The sequence below is a fragment of the Betta splendens genome, chromosome 10 (genome assembly GCF_900634795.4).
Source record: "Betta splendens chromosome 10, fBetSpl5.4, whole genome shotgun sequence".
Lineage (NCBI taxonomy): Eukaryota > Metazoa > Chordata > Actinopteri > Anabantiformes > Osphronemidae > Betta > Betta splendens.
The window spans coordinates 8,758,598-8,773,768 of NC_040890.2; the positions used below are offsets into that span (position 1 = coordinate 8,758,598).

Here is a 15,171-nt window from a genome sequence, read left to right on the forward strand (position 1 = left end):
TGCCTGCGGTCTCTGTGAAGCCCGCGGCCGGCTCGGCTCTCTGATGTCCACGCCGGTAGCGGGTCTTTGAACGTGACATCTGTTGTCTTTGTGAGTAATGCTGTGGCGTGACGCGCTGTGGCTGAACGTCAGGTGTTCTCTGGCCCATTCACCGAACATCTGCTCCCTGTGGCTCACACACACACACACACACACACACGCGCACGCACACACACACACACACACACACACACACACACACACACACACACCAGAGGGTTCTGCCAACACTCTGCCCATTGATCTTCTGTAAGGCCGGTGATGCTGCTGTCATCACATAGCTGATAGTGACTTAATAATACAGTCAGAACTTTGTTTGGCTGTTGAAGTTGAAAGTAATTAGCAAGTAAGTGCTGGCCTCCACTCGGCAGCTCTAACTGGGGGTCAGGAGACTTTCTTCCTCCGTTTCTATATTTGCCATATGAGCCAGGATACAGGTGCTTTGGTTAATTGTTGTCACTCCCACGTCAGAGACGGAGGAGATCAAAATGTTGTGTTTACTATAAATACAGCGTCTCTCTTCTCTTTACCCAGCAGCCATTTTGAAACATCGTGTTGGTTCAGGACTGAGGAAGTGGAACAGAAAATAAAAATCAACGTGACCTCTCTGTATAGAAACACTTCACTGTGATAGTGAGCATCAATAATAGTATCAACAGTTGTAAGAAGAAGGAGTCAGATTTTTAGTCAAGTTCAGATTTGTTGTTTAATTTTGAAAACATTGCATGAATAAAAATCACTTCAAAACTGCAGGAGAGGATTTCAAAGGGTCGACACCTGAATTCACATTTTCTTCTGCTTGACAGCAACGATGGTGTGAAACAACATGACATATGTACAGATTCCCTCTGCAGTGCGTTCCATTTAGACTCCGACGCTCCCTATTAACTGGTTCTTAGCCTTACATGCACATTTCTGTGTTCAGCACACGGTCGGAGCCGGAGTCGTTGCAACATAGAAGCAGAACACGAAGCCAGAAGAGTCCTAAATATCCCCAAACCTGCAGGACACGTTTGAGGGGGAGGTTTGAGGATCTTTGATTATTATTGCTGATGTGCCTTTGAGCAACGCCTTGAACCCAACTTACAGTGGGACTGTAATGGCCGCTGCTCGTACTGGGCAGCTTCCAGCTGTGAGTGTGAATGTGAGTGTGTGTGCAGGCCGATCCTGTGGAGCACGGGCCTCATTGAAACCACCCTGAAACATTAAAGGACTGCGTTCAGTGATCGCTTGGTGAATTACAGTGCTGTTGATCGTCTAGTGATTGCTAAAATTAGCCAGAAATCAAGATTTCCGTGCATCTCTTCTCATGAAATCATTAAACATCTTCAGGAGTTTCTGCACGGGTTGCTTTTTGTTTCATAAATAAATATTGTCTAATACGAAATACAAAAACAACTGTAACATTGTTACTTTAAAAGGTGGTTAAAGTCTTTATAAATACAGTTAGCTTAAATAAATAAATTAGAATTATAAATACACAGTTCGCTGTACACAAAACAAAAAAGTTGGACTTGTGAAGGAAAATACAAAACGGTGTCTGTGGATGAAATCCAGGTTGAACTTTCTTTTAGAACGTTATCAGTTCAGTCAGTCGCACATTCAAGAAGCAGCACAGTTTGTTCCTCCGTCTCCGCTCTCGTCCTCCGCTCCCGTCTCGTCTCGTCTCAGTCCATCCCTCCGGGACCTCCAGTATTCCGGTTTCAGGCGGCCCCGTCTTCCTCCCGGGCCTCCAGGAGTCCAGCTGCCCGTTTGTTCGTCACACTGTCCAGCTAAGGGTCGGGCAGGCGTCCTCGCTCTCCGCGCTCCTCTTCCCTCTGGGACCTTGTTTCACGTTTGACCTTCACTGTTTTGAGGTAGAATTCCCGCATCGTTGCCTGAAGCGAAAGGAGGGAGGCGCTGAGTAAAAACCTGGTTCCGCGAGCGTGGAGGCGTTGGTCCGCGTCCACGGGCTTCACTACTCACCCCACGCTGCCTGCTCAGTGGCTGGACGCTGACCCCAGTTTGACCTTCTCTTCACTTTCCACATCGTACGCTCCTCGCTTATGAAACCTGTAATAAACAAAAGGGAAGAGGCTTTTAAACCCCGTTTCCTGCCTTTTCTTTTAAAACGATCCGACAAAAATGAGGCGGTTTGATCTCTACTCACCTAAGCATTAATAACAGCCCTATGATGACGAGGCAGACGGACGACAGCACCACCGCCACCACGGCCAGGGCCGTGGTCCGGCTGTAGCCCTCGGGCGACTGCACGGGGAGCGTGAAGAACTCGCACCTTTCCCCCGAGTAGTTTGGGAGACACCTGCAGGCGTGAAGGAGGGACTCTGTTACAGGCGGCGTCCGCGGACAGTCGGCGCGTGGGGCTCGACGCGGCGGGGGGGGGGGGGGGCTACTCACACGCAGGATGCGGTGCTGATGTCCCTCAGGTAGTGGCAGGTGCCGTGGATGCAGAAGTCCTTGTACTTCTTCAGGCAGGGGTTCCTCTTCCTCCCCTTGCCCTTTCCCTTCCCCCTCTTTCGGCCCTTCCCCCTCGGCTGCTTCTCCCCGGCGCTTTCCGCCACCCGCTCCTGGACCACGGTCGGGTCTTTGGGTTTGCTTGACATGGCAACTACAACACCAACGCAAACACACACCATTCAGATTTTCACCGGCCTTTCAGCGAACTTCTGAGATGGCCTTAAAACGGCGGCCTCACCTCTGGGCTGGTAGTCTCCAGACAGACCGTCGCCGTCTTCATAGTCTTCCTCCTCATAGTAGTCGTACTCCCCCTCCTCTTCCTCGCCACCGTACGTGGCCGTGGCCGCGGCCGCGCTGCGGCTCACCTCCTCCGCTCTCCTGTCTTTGGTCGTGGCCAGGAAGTTGATGACGGCCGTGTGCTGCTGCCTGTCGCTCTCGCGCCTGTCGACCGGGGTGCCGCTGGCCAGTCCGGACACCGCTGGAGGAGAGGAGAGCTCAGAATGAGAGGCTGGCATGAACATAGACCGACCGGAGAAAGACCTCCTCTAGTGGACAGCGACTGCGCCAAGACGGGACAAGTTGAAACATGTTGCGCACACGCCTGGGTCCATTTCTTTTTACTGTTTGCGCAACCCTGATGATCCTTTTAGGCAATGCACGCGTTCAGACGGTCCTTAGGGGTTGAGAGCTATTCCCTCCCTTGCTAAAGAGCACCTCAGCACAGTGGAAGCCGGCCAACAAATCCTTCATCGGCGGCGCAGGAGTGTGTGAGGGTGCAAATACAAGTTGGCAAATGTCCCGCGCCTCACGCACGCGCGCACACAAGGCACAGGCAGACAGTTAGCTAATGTCAGGCAAGAATATGGGTTAAAAATAAATGTATACAGTTACATAAAGCTGCTCTAAAATAGAGAGATGACCCAATTAGCCTGGCATCATCAAAAGCGTTGCCTCAAAAGCTGTTTAGTTTACAAGGCGACGGAGAACCGTCATGTTTAAGACATAACAAGTAGCAGACAGGCTCAGAGGGAGCGCGTCTCTAACGCATCAGTCCACGCGGTCTCTACGTGAAACTCACCCAAGAAGTGAACCAGCACGAGCACAGCACTGGAAATCCTCATGGTCGCAAAACTTCCAGGTGACGTTGAATAAAAAAATAGAATGGTTTGTATTCCTTCTAGGCTCTCCGGCGCTGCGTATTCCTCTGACTTTGTTTTATTTGTTCTCGGTGCGCGTTAATTCCGCCTGTTTGAGATCTGCGCGTCTTCTGGTGCGATACTGCGGCCGTCGGCTGAGAGGAGCGGAGGGAAAAAGCGTCCCTGCAGGGGCGCCGACCTGTTTATAGCTGTGTCTCGCCACGCCCACAGCGAGGGACGACTATCTTATTTGAATAAGGGACTTCTAATGGCCTCATTAACCCCCAACCCCAAACTAGGGACGCATAAGGGAGGCACAGCTTTACCAAAGAGCAGAAGAATATTTTAATGCAGCACAAGCTAGTCCTAAGTTCATATACAAAGTTTCACTGGAGACAGACATAAAGTCAAAGACCTAGGAAAAAATTACATTGACAGTATTATTAAAAATAGCAAAGAAATATATAATTTAGCCATATCCAGTGTTGTATTTGTTTGTATTTGTTACATTAATAATTTGTTTGTAAAATATTAGTAGCCTGTAAAAATGTCACAAAGAAATGGTGTAAGATAGATCAGCTAAAAGAGTGGTTAAAAAAAGTAAACAGAAGACTGTGAATTGTGAGGCGTAGGATAAAAGAGACAGTTAATAAATGGACCATGTCAATGTGTCCGAGATCAAAGGAAGATGACAAAGATAAGATAAGTCAATCCATACTGTTCAGGTTTTTTATTATAGGTGTGCAACATTTGTATTTTGTATTTGACCGAAACCAAAGGATTTGGTGTGAAACACTGAATAGCAAATCTGTTGTTGCTGCTGTACATTTTTGGGTTGTGTTAAATATTTTTTGGGGGGTTCTGGTCAGTCTAAACCACGTCACTGGTTTGACAGCAGGCAGCCCGTCTACGCCACCATGTGGTGAAGTTGGGAATAAACGCACAGACGTGTTCTGAGTTCACTGGAGATATCTTAAAACGCATAATAGTAATAAAATCCTACTTTAAATCCACACATGATACATTTGGTGTTTAGTTATTTCTAAGAACTGCGTAGATGTGAACGCAAACGATTAGTTGTGCGTATAGTGTATTATTTATTTTTCACAAGAGTTTGACGTCATGGTCAAATATAATGACTTAATACATTATTAATATAAGGAGCGGAAAGGGTCAGTGTCTGTGTTTTTTTCTACACTCCGGACCAGCAGGTGGCGGTAATGCGCACCCGATGAACCTTTTCATTGGGCTCGCGGTTACATTGGTCACGTGAACGCGCGGAGAAAGGGGAGGGGTGACAGACATGGCCGACGAGACAGGGGAAGTAAACACAGTTCTGGAGGACGGTGAAGCAAAACCCCAGCTGGATGAGCCCGAGGTTTCCCGGCTTGCGCTTGACGGCGAGTCCGACGGACACGGTCTCGCGGACAAGTCGGTCCCGGTGCCGCCAGAGAACAGCTGGTCGGCTCCGATCCTGTCTCTGGCGCGGAAGGCCACGGAGACGATTAGCAGCGGAGTGAGCTACGTTGCTGCCCCGAGGCGTGCCTCGCAGGGGTCCGCTGCGAGCTCCCCGACAGAAAGTATTCCAGAGAATGATTTCATGAGGACTGCGAAAAAGCTTCCGGGTACGTTTGGACCATTGGTAAACTTCTATTGCAAGTTTAAACGCGCAGCCAGGATCTGTCTTCGTTACTTCCCCTTGAACTTACTGTAAGTTTTGTAGTCGTCAGCTCTGAAGACGCATGGCAGTGGTTGGCGGCCGTGCACAAAGTCACGCGCATCGCTCTTTGCTCCACTTGCAGGAATAGTACTCCTGTGCTTCACCGCCGTCATGTTTGATGTAACCAGTCTGTGTTATTCCTCTGACCTGTTTCCGTCGCACCTGTTTACAGTCGTGCCCCCCAAGGAGCCCATGGCAATAGAAAGAGCCAATCTGCTCAGCATGATGAAGCTGAGCATCAAAGTGTTAATCCAATCGTCCCTGAGTCTGGGCAGGACGCTGGACTCCGATTACCCTCCTCTGCAACAGTTCTTTGTGGTCCTGGAGCATTGCCTCAAACACGGACTGAAAGGTGATACATTCAACGATGCGGACGTTTGGAGCACAGCTCATCTGAGTATCATGTTGAGAAAGTGCACATCTGTTTTACAGCAAGGAAAACCTTTATTGGCCAGAACAAGTCCATATGGGGACCACTGGAACTTGTTGAGAAGTTGTGTCCAGAGTCTGTCAGCATTGCCACGAGTGCCAGAGACCTGCCTGGTATAAGGTATGTTTTTACAAACATACAAGTTAAGTAATACTCAACATTTGTATTGACTGCGTCTCCTTTTCTCTCCCAGGACTGGTTTGGGGAGAGCAAGGGCCTGGTTGCATTTGGCACTAATGCAAAAGACAGTAGCCGATTATATGAAGGCTCTGCTTGACCGCAAGGACCTCCTTAGGTTAGTTGGAGGGATCCTAAACCAGGCACTTAATTCTTTAATGTAACATTAATTATGAATCACATATTTTCTTCCTCTCCATCTCTGTACTCTGATTTCTCAGTGAGTTCTATGACTATGGAGCGTTCATGATGGAGGAGGAGGGTGTGGTGATGGGGGGGCTGCTGGTGGGCCTCAATGTAATTGACGCTAACCTCTGTATTAAGGGGGAGGATCTTGACTCTCAGGTAAGTTGATGGCAGGGTTTGTTGTGTACAGATTCCAGCAGTCACATTCCAAGGTGTGTAATATTCAGCTCGTCTTCCCACATAGGTGGGAGTCATTGACTTCTCCCTTTATTTGAAAGACGCTGCCAACAGTCAGACTCCAAAAGAGTGAGTGTTTTCATCTCCACTGAGCGTCTTGCTGACTACTTAACTTTGCTTTTGTTTTATTTGATCTTTTTCCTCTTGTTCCAGCGATACCAAGATGACAGCAATATTGGACCAGAAGCATTACATTGAGGAGTTAAATCGTCACCTAAGTGGCACAGTTACGGACCTTCAGGTCAAGATGGACTCCCTGGAAAAGACCAACAGCAAACTTGTAGAAGAGGTCAGATCTGATCTGAGAAATGAAGGGATCGAGTGCATTGGGTCTTTTTAGTTAACTGACGAGTGCATGCATTTGTATTTGTCAGCTGATGGCAGCGACTGACAGAATTAACTCCCTGCGGGAAGAACAGGAGCAGCTAAGGAAGGAGAATGAGTCAATCTTGCAATGCAGCCAGAAAAAGGAAGAGGTGAGAATGCATAGCAACTTACTTCCTCCAAGCTGAAAGAATACACAAGATTTACAATGCTTTATTTAATTTTTTTTGTTTAGGCAGCTCTTCAGGACAGCCAGGCGGAGCTGGAAACATACAAACAGACCCGACAGGGCCTGGATGAGATGTACAATGTAGTGTGGAATCAATACAAGGAGGAAAAGCGCATTCGCCAGGTCAGGTATCAACATGTTATACAGAGGTCTCACTGCTTCAGGTTCCTCGTTAAGAAACAATAAAGGCTGAGATACAGTTGTGTTTGAGACAGTCAACAGTTGTTGTTATGGGTAATTTCTTCATGTGTAGGTTATGTTGTATTAAGTACAGACTAGTACTGACCAGGGCTTTCTGCTGTTAGGAGCTGGAGCACGAGTTGGAGCTGCAGGTTAGTCTAAAGCAGGAGATGGAGGTTGCCATGAAGCTGCTGGAGAAGGACACACACGAGAAACAGGACACGCTGGCAGCCCTGCGTCTCCAGCTCGACCAAGTCAAGACTCTTAACGTTCAAATGTTCCATAAAGCTCAGGTAGACTCGCATGAACACACGTTGTCCTGTTGCATGCTTCCCTCTGACACGAGGCTCACCGGTTCACCTTCTGTACCTCTGAAGGACTCTGGGCGAGAAGCAGAAAAGAAGCAGGCGGAGGCCGTGAAGCTTGAGCAGAAGATGAATGAAATGGAAAAGGCCATGATGGAGCTAGAGAAGAGGTTGGTACTTGTGCATGTTTGAGCTTTCCTGTGATGAAATGTCTCAAATTAAATGTTCTTCCTCATTGTGTCACAGATTGCAGAACTCTGAGCGAGAACACAAGCAAAGCGACGAGACGGACAAAGTCATGAGGGTGGAGCTGGAAGGAAAAGTGGATGCTTTGCAGAAGCAGCTGACTGACCTGGATGCACTGAGGTGAAAAATATCAAAGTCTAGTTCTGTACAAAGGTATTTTTCATGCGTGATTTAGTAGGTTCCAAATTCATGGCCAGTAGCTATTTATCTTGGTGCACCTGAAGCTGCCTTAAACTGAACCTGAGACTCAAGTCTTCTGTTTTCTGTGCACAGGCTGGGTTTGGAGAACGAGCTTCGCATCGAGAGGGATCAGAGACAGAGCTTACAAAAAGCTCTCCAGAGGGAACAGGACAACGGCCTTGAGCTCCGCACGCAGCTGCAACAACTCCAAGGCCTGCATGTGGTCAGCATCACACACTTAGCGTCTAGGCCACTGAAATAACATTCGCATGGCGTTGCAGTCGGCCAAACCCTTAAAATCCTACATTCTGTTTAGACACATGTCTTCTGTGAATGTTTGCTCCAGGAGCTGCAGGATTTGAAGCAGGAGAAGCAGCAGCTGCAGGAGACGTGTGAGCAACAGGAACAGGCTCTACAGGAGATGGGACTGCACCTCAGCCAGTCAGTGCAGGAGGAAAAAGAAAAGTATTCGAGTTAATGGCATTTGCCGCAAAATTCTTATGTTGCTTTCAATTGTGTCCAAGGTCTAAACTTAAGATGGAGGACTTCAGAGAGGTCAACAAAGCCCTGAAGGTAACGCCAAGAAGTGTGTACATCTACGTCTACTAGTTTGGAGCAGGTGCCTCATGTTTGTCTGTGTTTGTTGTCACCAGGGTCACGCCTGGCTGAAAGACGACGAGGCCACCCAATGTAAACAGTGTCACAAAGAGTTCTCCATTGCACGTAGAAAGGTAGGCCTCTGCTTCACCTCCACCCGCCACATTCATTCCAATGAGTAGCATTTGAATATTCTCCTGTGTCAGCACCACTGCAGAAACTGCGGAGACATCTACTGCAATACCTGCTCCAACAACGAGCTGGCCTTGCCTTCCTACCCTCGGCCGGTGCGGGTGTGCGACACGTGCCACTCGCTGCTGCTACAGAGAAGCTCGTCCACAGATTCCTGACGAAGCCCCTCCAAGCATCTAACTGCTCTCTACCAGTGCACAGGCTCAGTCGCTATGATTTAACTACACGTTGGGGAAATCACTCACCAGATCTTAGGGAAACGTGATTTGGTGTTTGATTCCTGCTGTTACCTGAAATTCAGGAGCATTCATTCATATGAAATAAGTAGCCACCTTAAGAAAACAGCTCATGTAAACTTAACTCAGATTGATATAGTTTGGAATATTTATGCTGTTGGTGTTTATTCAATACTCACTTTGATGGTCTAACTGTTCTAATGTATAATCTTTCAACTTTAAATCATGGATGTAGACTGTTTTGAGGTCCCATCAAGGTCAATGTTGAGAATCATTTGAGTAGCTGGTTGCGAGAAAACATTCTGCACTTTGGTACTGTTGGTGGTAACTTGTCATATAGCTATACTGCAACACTTCCTATAGCTCAAGCTCCACTGCTGAATACATCATGTAAATGACTGCAGAATGTTGAACTATTTTGAAATGTGTTAACCAGGTTTTGTAGATTAACTGCTATGATGTTTTCTTAATTGGAGAAGGACAAAGGTTTTTTATCTAGACATTTGATAAATAAAGCCAACTGTTTTGCAATGATGTTAAATTAGATATTCCAGACTAGTTTTATTAATTTTGTGCACAGGAAATACAAAGAGCATTTGAAGCAGTAGAAACCTTCATGTCAGATGTGAAATTTGCTTTGATAAATCTTTCAATCAGAAAAAACTGCCTTAACAGTCACGCCTTAAGAAAACAAACATGCTGTCTCAAAGTCAGATTTTTACATTTTAATGAGAAATAAAAAGCTAAACACTACAAAGATGAAACAAAGTCTAATCCTCACATACCTGACAGTTTCAGACTTTTTGTTCATGCACTCAGACACTGTAACCCATGTTAAACCCACAAGCACAGGATGAGTTAATCTTGAACAGCCGTGTGTTTGGAGAACGAAAACACAAAACTTGGTACAGTTTGAGGAATGGGGAAGACGAGCAGCGTATCTCACACACTTATGACACCAGATGATCTCACTTCTCTGAAGATCATCCACTTAAAAAAAACTTACAAACCCTGCCTTTCAGCATTTTCAAAGCCTCATGTGAACCTGCCCTATGCTTAGTGATGAGTATCAGCGTTTCCAGTCCTTCCAGCAAAATGCTGAGTGTAAAAAAAAAAACAGAACCAAAAATGTCAAATTTGGGTGAACAAAATTACATTCCCCATCCCCCTCCCAGTCCATTCATAGAACCTCTGCTTCCTCCTCCTCCTCCGCCACCATAGTAACTGCTTCCCATTCCGCCCTGGTTACCTAACAAGAGAGAGAGAATACACACTATAGGACCGAGGAGTTCGTGGTGAAGTAGCATATATGTTATATATGTTTATACTTTTGGGCATCACATATGGAGAACTGATAACTGGACTAAATATAACAGAGCTGACACTCACTGTAGTCACTGTAGCCCCCCATGTTTCCCTGGCTGCTGTATCCACCAGAGTACCCTGAGCTCAACTGGCCACCACTGTAAGATGACTGATTGCCTGTAGAGAGGATGAATCACATCAGGTTCAAGAATTTAAAGTAAAAAATCTACATAAGCATATTATTAATGTGCATGTAATTAGATGACACCAGACCATTACAAATGCTTACCCATGCCTCCCATCATCTGACTGCCGTACGCACCATTACTACCACCTGCTGTTGAGTTCAAGAAAAGCTCCACATAGCGGTGCTCTAAAAGGAGAAACGGAGACAGCATAAACATCATCAGGACTATTTATAAAATATCACGTTGATAAAGACAGTGTCAGTAGTACAGTATATTTTAAACCCACGCATGTTAGCTTTGTCTTTGGACATGGCCGCCACCGCATCCTCATGTGTTGCGAACTCAACGTCTGCCTCCCCGGTTACCCTGCCATCTGGACCGATTTCTATATGTACCCGCACTGGATTCAGTGGGGAGAAGAACTACAAATGCAATCAAAAGCACAAATTTAGGCAGTGGCTTTAATAGATACACCTGTAGAATCTTAATGCAATTAAAAACTGTAGCTCTGCCATAAATTCTACTGGCAGAAATGTTTAAAACTGAGGTAATTGTACGTGGATTCCTACTGGAGTAAATTATCACAAGTGATTTATGTAAATAGTGACCTAACGTTAATATTTTGACTTCACTGCCCACTTTGCTGATTGAAATGGACCCTCTTTCTTACATTGTAGATGTCAGTCTCTGTCGCTCTGTATGGGAGACCCCTCATATGGACACAGTGGCCTGTTGTGCTCTGGAATGACGAGCCGCCATCTCCGTACCGTCCGTCCGATACACCTGAATATATGTAATGCAGATTAGCACAAAGTCTTATGTGGATCTCACCTTCTAATCTTATATTGCATTGTGCAGTGTTGACATAAAGGGACAACAGGACTGGATATTATAAGTAAATCTGACTCGACCTGTTTAGCCCACTGAACACCCACCTCCTCCATAGCCGCCACGTCGCATTCTGTCATAAGATCCCCCTCGACCCATCATGTTGTAGCCACGACCGCCAGAGGGCCGGTCATAGGGGCCAGGTCTCTGCATGCCCATGGGCTTCCGCTGAGGTTCGTAATGGGTCCGCACCTCAGCACGGCTACTCTTGAAGATCTCAATGTACCTAAAAGTGCAGATATAGCAGTGAATTCATGGGGAATGGATCAAGGCCGCATTTGCTCAATACTGATGAAACTGGGCTATGCAGATGCTGTCATGGTGTAGTTCATAGGTAGTAAAATGTCCGAGAAGTTCTAGATTAAAGTATATTAAAAAAAACAGCTTATCCATTGAGATGAAAAAGTAAGCTAACCAAAGGGGCTAAAAACTTTCACACTTTTCTTATGGTTACCTGCAATTATTTACTCTGGTTCGTTATGTCAAAACAGCACCCTGAGTCCTTGCCATGACAGCCACTGTCCTGGTTTTAGAGGGACAGAGAAGGTCCCAGCCCTTCTGCAACCCACTCTAAGCATTACCTGTAACAGTGGGCTCCAGATCCTTGTGAACAGTGGTCCTCTGATTTTACCACCAGGGAGACTCCTTACCATTTATCCACCATGACTGATGTTTAGTGCCAAGACACCGCTTGTTCTTAACATAAGCTCCAATTCATATATTTGAATGGTGCCCAAACACTAACGTTCCCACTTAAACACTGAATGTACATGTGGCATTGGTGGATCTAACATTCTAATGTGTGTTGTTTAAAATGTTTGTGGTAAATATAAAAATATGCTCAAGTTAACCGAGATTAATGTAATATCAGTCTTGTATTTGGGTCAGATGTTGAAGGTGCACACCATAAGAAAAGCAACTTATCCAGCCAACCAACCAACCATCCCCACCTGTGCCCTATTCTTTCCTTGTGTTTCTTTAGAGCCTTTTCAGCTATATCCTGTGAAGCAAACTGCACGAAGGCCTCCCCCGTACTCCTCCCCTGGATGTCCACCGGCAATGTTATCCCATTTGGCACGATTTCCAACCCTTCAACCCAAGGACAGATAACCCCAGCAGGGGACATATTAAATCACATGCCCAATCACAGTGAGAACTTTCTCTAAAAAGAGAGATAGAAAACTCTATACATTATCACACATACCAGTTAAGCGTTGAACCAGTGACTGGTCATTTAAAAGACTTACATTTACTGTACTTTGGGGATAAAATAGAAATGAGAGGAGAGAGGAAGAATATGGAAAAGGGCACTGTGTGGAACATCAGGCTAGTATTGGTGTGTTGATGAAGAGAGAACAAGATTTTTGTGGGTGACATGAGTTTAAATCTTTATCTATTGACTAATAAGTTAACATTTGACAAACTATATAGGACAACTATTTAAAAAGGTCAAATGTGTAGGGAAATGGGGAAAGAAATAATGACACTATGTTAATCGACTGTCACCTCAGTGATGAGTGGTACCCATTATATTTCTAGTAAAACCTAATAAAAAAGTAATAAATGTGGGTTCAAGAGGAATATGATGAGTAAAGAAGGGAACAGATGTTTGCGCTGCAACTTCCCTGTGCTTCAAAAAAAAAAAAAAGAAAAAAGCTTTAATGTACTCACTGACCAATTTATTCGGTACATCTGTGCAATTTAATGCGTCTCTTTTTTGGGGTGTGTGAAATGTGATTTCTACTAGGATGTGCCCACTATAATGATCGCAAATGTAATGCTGGTTGCTCATGTGTACATGCTACACTGTCATCTATGGTCACCACATCCCTATGCGTATGTGGTGACCTAGCAGCTCACTACATCCCTATGCGTATGTGGTGACCTAGCAGCTCACCAGCTACTGTCCCAAACATCCGCGGCTGACTCCACCCAGTGCAAACCATTAGAGCAAGCTTGGTGGCACACAATGCATTCAATTGTATTGTGCAATAAGGGTTCATGCAGCTGGTGTTGTTTTGTAGATGGATAATTTCGCCACTCCAAATGCAAACGAGTGTGGGCACCCCTGTTATAATTAACATCCTGTAAGAGAAGAATTCTTGGTAGGCAGCATTAGATGTGTACACATGTACCTAATAAAGTGAAAAATAGGTGGATTTCTCCTACAAAAAAAGTTCACTGTCTTCCTTTTCTCACTGCACAAAACAGTGGGTAATACATATTTTGCAAAGATGTCCCGATCTTTTGTAAAATTATGTAAAAGTAGTGGTCCGCTTTCGTCAGAAAAAGAAGACACAGGGGAGGGATGAGGAAAAAATGTTTAAATTATTCATGTTAATTAAACAAAGATGATATTAACCAATCATACAAGAACGATTCTTACCGGAGAAAAACTGCACTATTTCCTCTTTGCTGCAGCCAAATGGAAGGCCTCTGAGTCGGACAAGCCCATCTCCTGCTGTCTCTGGACAGTTGGGGCCAGTGTGCTTCATGACCCAGTCCATTTCAACGTTGTTGGATTTAAACACTACCACATTCAAAACAAGCGGTTAACACAACTAAAACTTAAAGCGGAGACAGTAATTACCTAGTGTCTATAATCAGTCCTACACACCTTCCACGTATCGGTGACCCATAGTTTCTCTGTCCTTCTTCACCGCAATCTTCAGGTCTTCCTCTGTTTCCAGCTCAACAAATGCTTCTCCACTGGGACGTCCTTCTCTTGTGTACGTGAAGTGAATACCACCGCCATTGTTGATAATTTTGCAATCTGCATTAGAGCATTGTCAGCAAATTATTGCCACTGTACTTAATGGAGTATTTCTTTTAACAAGAGACAAATACATACACACACGTACCTGAGAAAAACCTCTGAACTTCATCCACTGAGCAGGACCACGGGAGACCCCTGATACGCACCACATATCCCTCATCAGCCATGACTGGTCGCAATCCCTGAGGTATTTTAAAGAGAATGCATTCAAGTCAGAGCTAATATGAGCAGCACGGCAGGTGCCACTTACTGTCACTATATTAATCCTAAACCCAAACAAACTTTTTCCATCTAAACTCATTCACTTCAGTAAACCTTCATCGAAGTACTTTTTGTTTTTGTTCCACGTTAGCAGTCTCTTATAGTAAGACTTTAAGAAACGTTAAATTTGCTACTGGCGCCACCTTGACGTAGCCTGACGCTTCACACCGATAGATACGACGTAAAAACAAAAACTCTGAGTCATAATTAAAATAGAACACACTATAAATGTAAATAGAAACGGTTATAAGTACGGTGGACGTATTACCAGTCCTTAATACATTTTACTTTAAAAGGGATCCTTCTAAAATTAATCCTCAGATAGCATTAGCTAACTTGGCGACACAACAATGTGTAGCCTTAGCTTTGGACGTAGCTACTTCGATTGGACAATTATCCTGTTGTTGGGGTATTCTGATGATTCGGATATTGCAAAACACTGGTTATAGATTTGTAATTGAGACCCCAAACCACTTAATATACAATGTGTAGCCTCCCGTACCGCACCCAGACAAAAGAACAAAAGCGGCCCTCACCGCCTGCGCCATGTTATTAGCTTTAACAGTTAGCGGTTAGCTACGTTTCTCTGTCTAACGTCAGCATGATAGTGTTTTACACCCAACAGCAGCTGCATTTTCTTAATCAACGGACCTTGGTTGTTAGTTTTCGCAAAACGAGTAAACGATGGTCCACTGAGCAACTCACCTGATACAAGTGTAACGCTAACACGCCGGACTTTGTATGACCAGACCTGCGTGTTACTGCCGAGACCTCGCGGTAGGTTGCCAGACCTCAACAGACCTCCCACTTTCACGCTTAGAAAACAACGCGTTGCACTTAAAGCAAATGTCCTAGCGGCTACAAAATAATGTTTATTCACGG

The 15,171-nt window shown here is 45.4% G+C and overlaps 3 protein-coding genes across 4 annotated transcripts; 1 reads left to right on the top strand and 2 right to left on the bottom strand.

Annotated features, from left to right (window-relative positions):
• Positions 1–730: 730 nt before the first annotated feature.
• Positions 731–3,814, bottom strand: LOC114864762 (proheparin-binding EGF-like growth factor). Its single transcript, XM_029165725.3, has 6 exons — positions 3,575–3,814; positions 2,735–2,974; positions 2,437–2,647; positions 2,189–2,341; positions 2,005–2,091; positions 731–1,916 (listed from the first exon to the last, which is right to left on the bottom strand). The coding sequence occupies exons 1-5, from the start codon at positions 3,615–3,617 to the stop codon at positions 2,019–2,021; spliced, it is 720 nt and encodes a 239-aa protein (XP_029021558.1). The 5' UTR covers positions 3,618–3,814; the 3' UTR covers positions 731–1,916; positions 2,005–2,018.
• A 1,086-nt stretch (positions 3,815–4,900) lies between these two features.
• Positions 4,901–10,000, top strand: rufy1 (RUN and FYVE domain containing 1). Its single transcript, XM_029165652.3, has 17 exons — positions 4,901–5,257; positions 5,525–5,704; positions 5,785–5,902; positions 5,976–6,077; positions 6,181–6,304; positions 6,390–6,451; positions 6,536–6,671; positions 6,757–6,858; positions 6,942–7,058; positions 7,241–7,408; positions 7,493–7,590; positions 7,667–7,786; positions 7,940–8,069; positions 8,193–8,287; positions 8,371–8,419; positions 8,500–8,577; positions 8,650–10,000. Exons 1-17 carry the CDS (start codon positions 4,936–4,938, stop codon positions 8,791–8,793), a joined length of 2,145 nt encoding a protein of 714 aa, XP_029021485.1. The 5' UTR covers positions 4,901–4,935; the 3' UTR covers positions 8,794–10,000.
• On the bottom strand, positions 9,408–15,151 carry hnrnph1 (heterogeneous nuclear ribonucleoprotein H1). 2 transcript variants are annotated; one of them, XM_029165704.3, is made up of 11 exons: positions 14,995–15,151; positions 14,114–14,210; positions 13,870–14,025; positions 13,639–13,782; positions 12,203–12,341; positions 11,300–11,478; positions 11,035–11,147; positions 10,651–10,786; positions 10,466–10,549; positions 10,261–10,353; positions 9,408–10,120 (listed from the first exon to the last, which is right to left on the bottom strand). In XM_029165704.3, exons 2-11 carry the CDS (start codon positions 14,193–14,195, stop codon positions 10,023–10,025), a joined length of 1,224 nt encoding a protein of 407 aa, XP_029021537.1. In that variant the 5' UTR covers positions 14,196–14,210; positions 14,995–15,151; the 3' UTR covers positions 9,408–10,022. The 2 variants fall into 2 exon arrangements, with proteins under 2 accessions (XP_029021537.1, XP_029021538.1); XM_029165705.3 differs by having other exon boundaries at positions 9,408–10,124.
• Positions 15,152–15,171: the final 20 nt, after the last annotated feature.

What these genes read in the sequence shown, in the direction of transcription:
- LOC114864762 (XM_029165725.3), bottom strand. Translation starts at nt 3,617, where the DNA reads ATGAGGATTTCCAGTGCTGTGCTCGTGCTGGTTCACTTCTTGG. An exon ending in CGTGCTGGTTCACTTCTTGG is followed by an intron (nt 2,975 to 3,574) that starts GTGAGTTTCACG and finishes CCTCTCCTCCAG; the next exon opens with CGGTGTCCGGACTGGCCAGC. An exon ending in GGGCTGTTATTAATGCTTAG is followed by an intron (nt 2,092 to 2,188) that starts GTGAGTAGAGAT and finishes TGTTTATTACAG; the next exon opens with GTTTCATAAGCGAGGAGCGT.
- rufy1 (XM_029165652.3), top strand. Translation starts at nt 4,936, where the DNA reads ATGGCCGACGAGACAGGGGAAGTAAACACAGTTCTGGAGGACGGTGAA. An exon ending in CCTCAAACACGGACTGAAAG is followed by an intron (nt 5,705 to 5,784) that starts GTGATACATTCA and finishes TCTGTTTTACAG; the next exon opens with CAAGGAAAACCTTTATTGGC. An exon ending in GACCGCAAGGACCTCCTTAG is followed by an intron (nt 6,078 to 6,180) that starts GTTAGTTGGAGG and finishes CTGATTTCTCAG; the next exon opens with TGAGTTCTATGACTATGGAG.
- hnrnph1 (XM_029165704.3), bottom strand. Translation starts at nt 14,195, where the DNA reads ATGGCTGATGAGGGATATGTGGTGCGTATCAGGGGTCTCCCGTGGTCC. An exon ending in GGGTCACCGATACGTGGAAG is followed by an intron (nt 13,783 to 13,869) that starts GTGTGTAGGACT and finishes TGAATGTGGTAG; the next exon opens with TGTTTAAATCCAACAACGTT. An exon ending in GGGGGGCTACAGTGACTACA is followed by an intron (nt 10,121 to 10,260) that starts GTGAGTGTCAGC and finishes CTCTCTTGTTAG; the next exon opens with GTAACCAGGGCGGAATGGGA.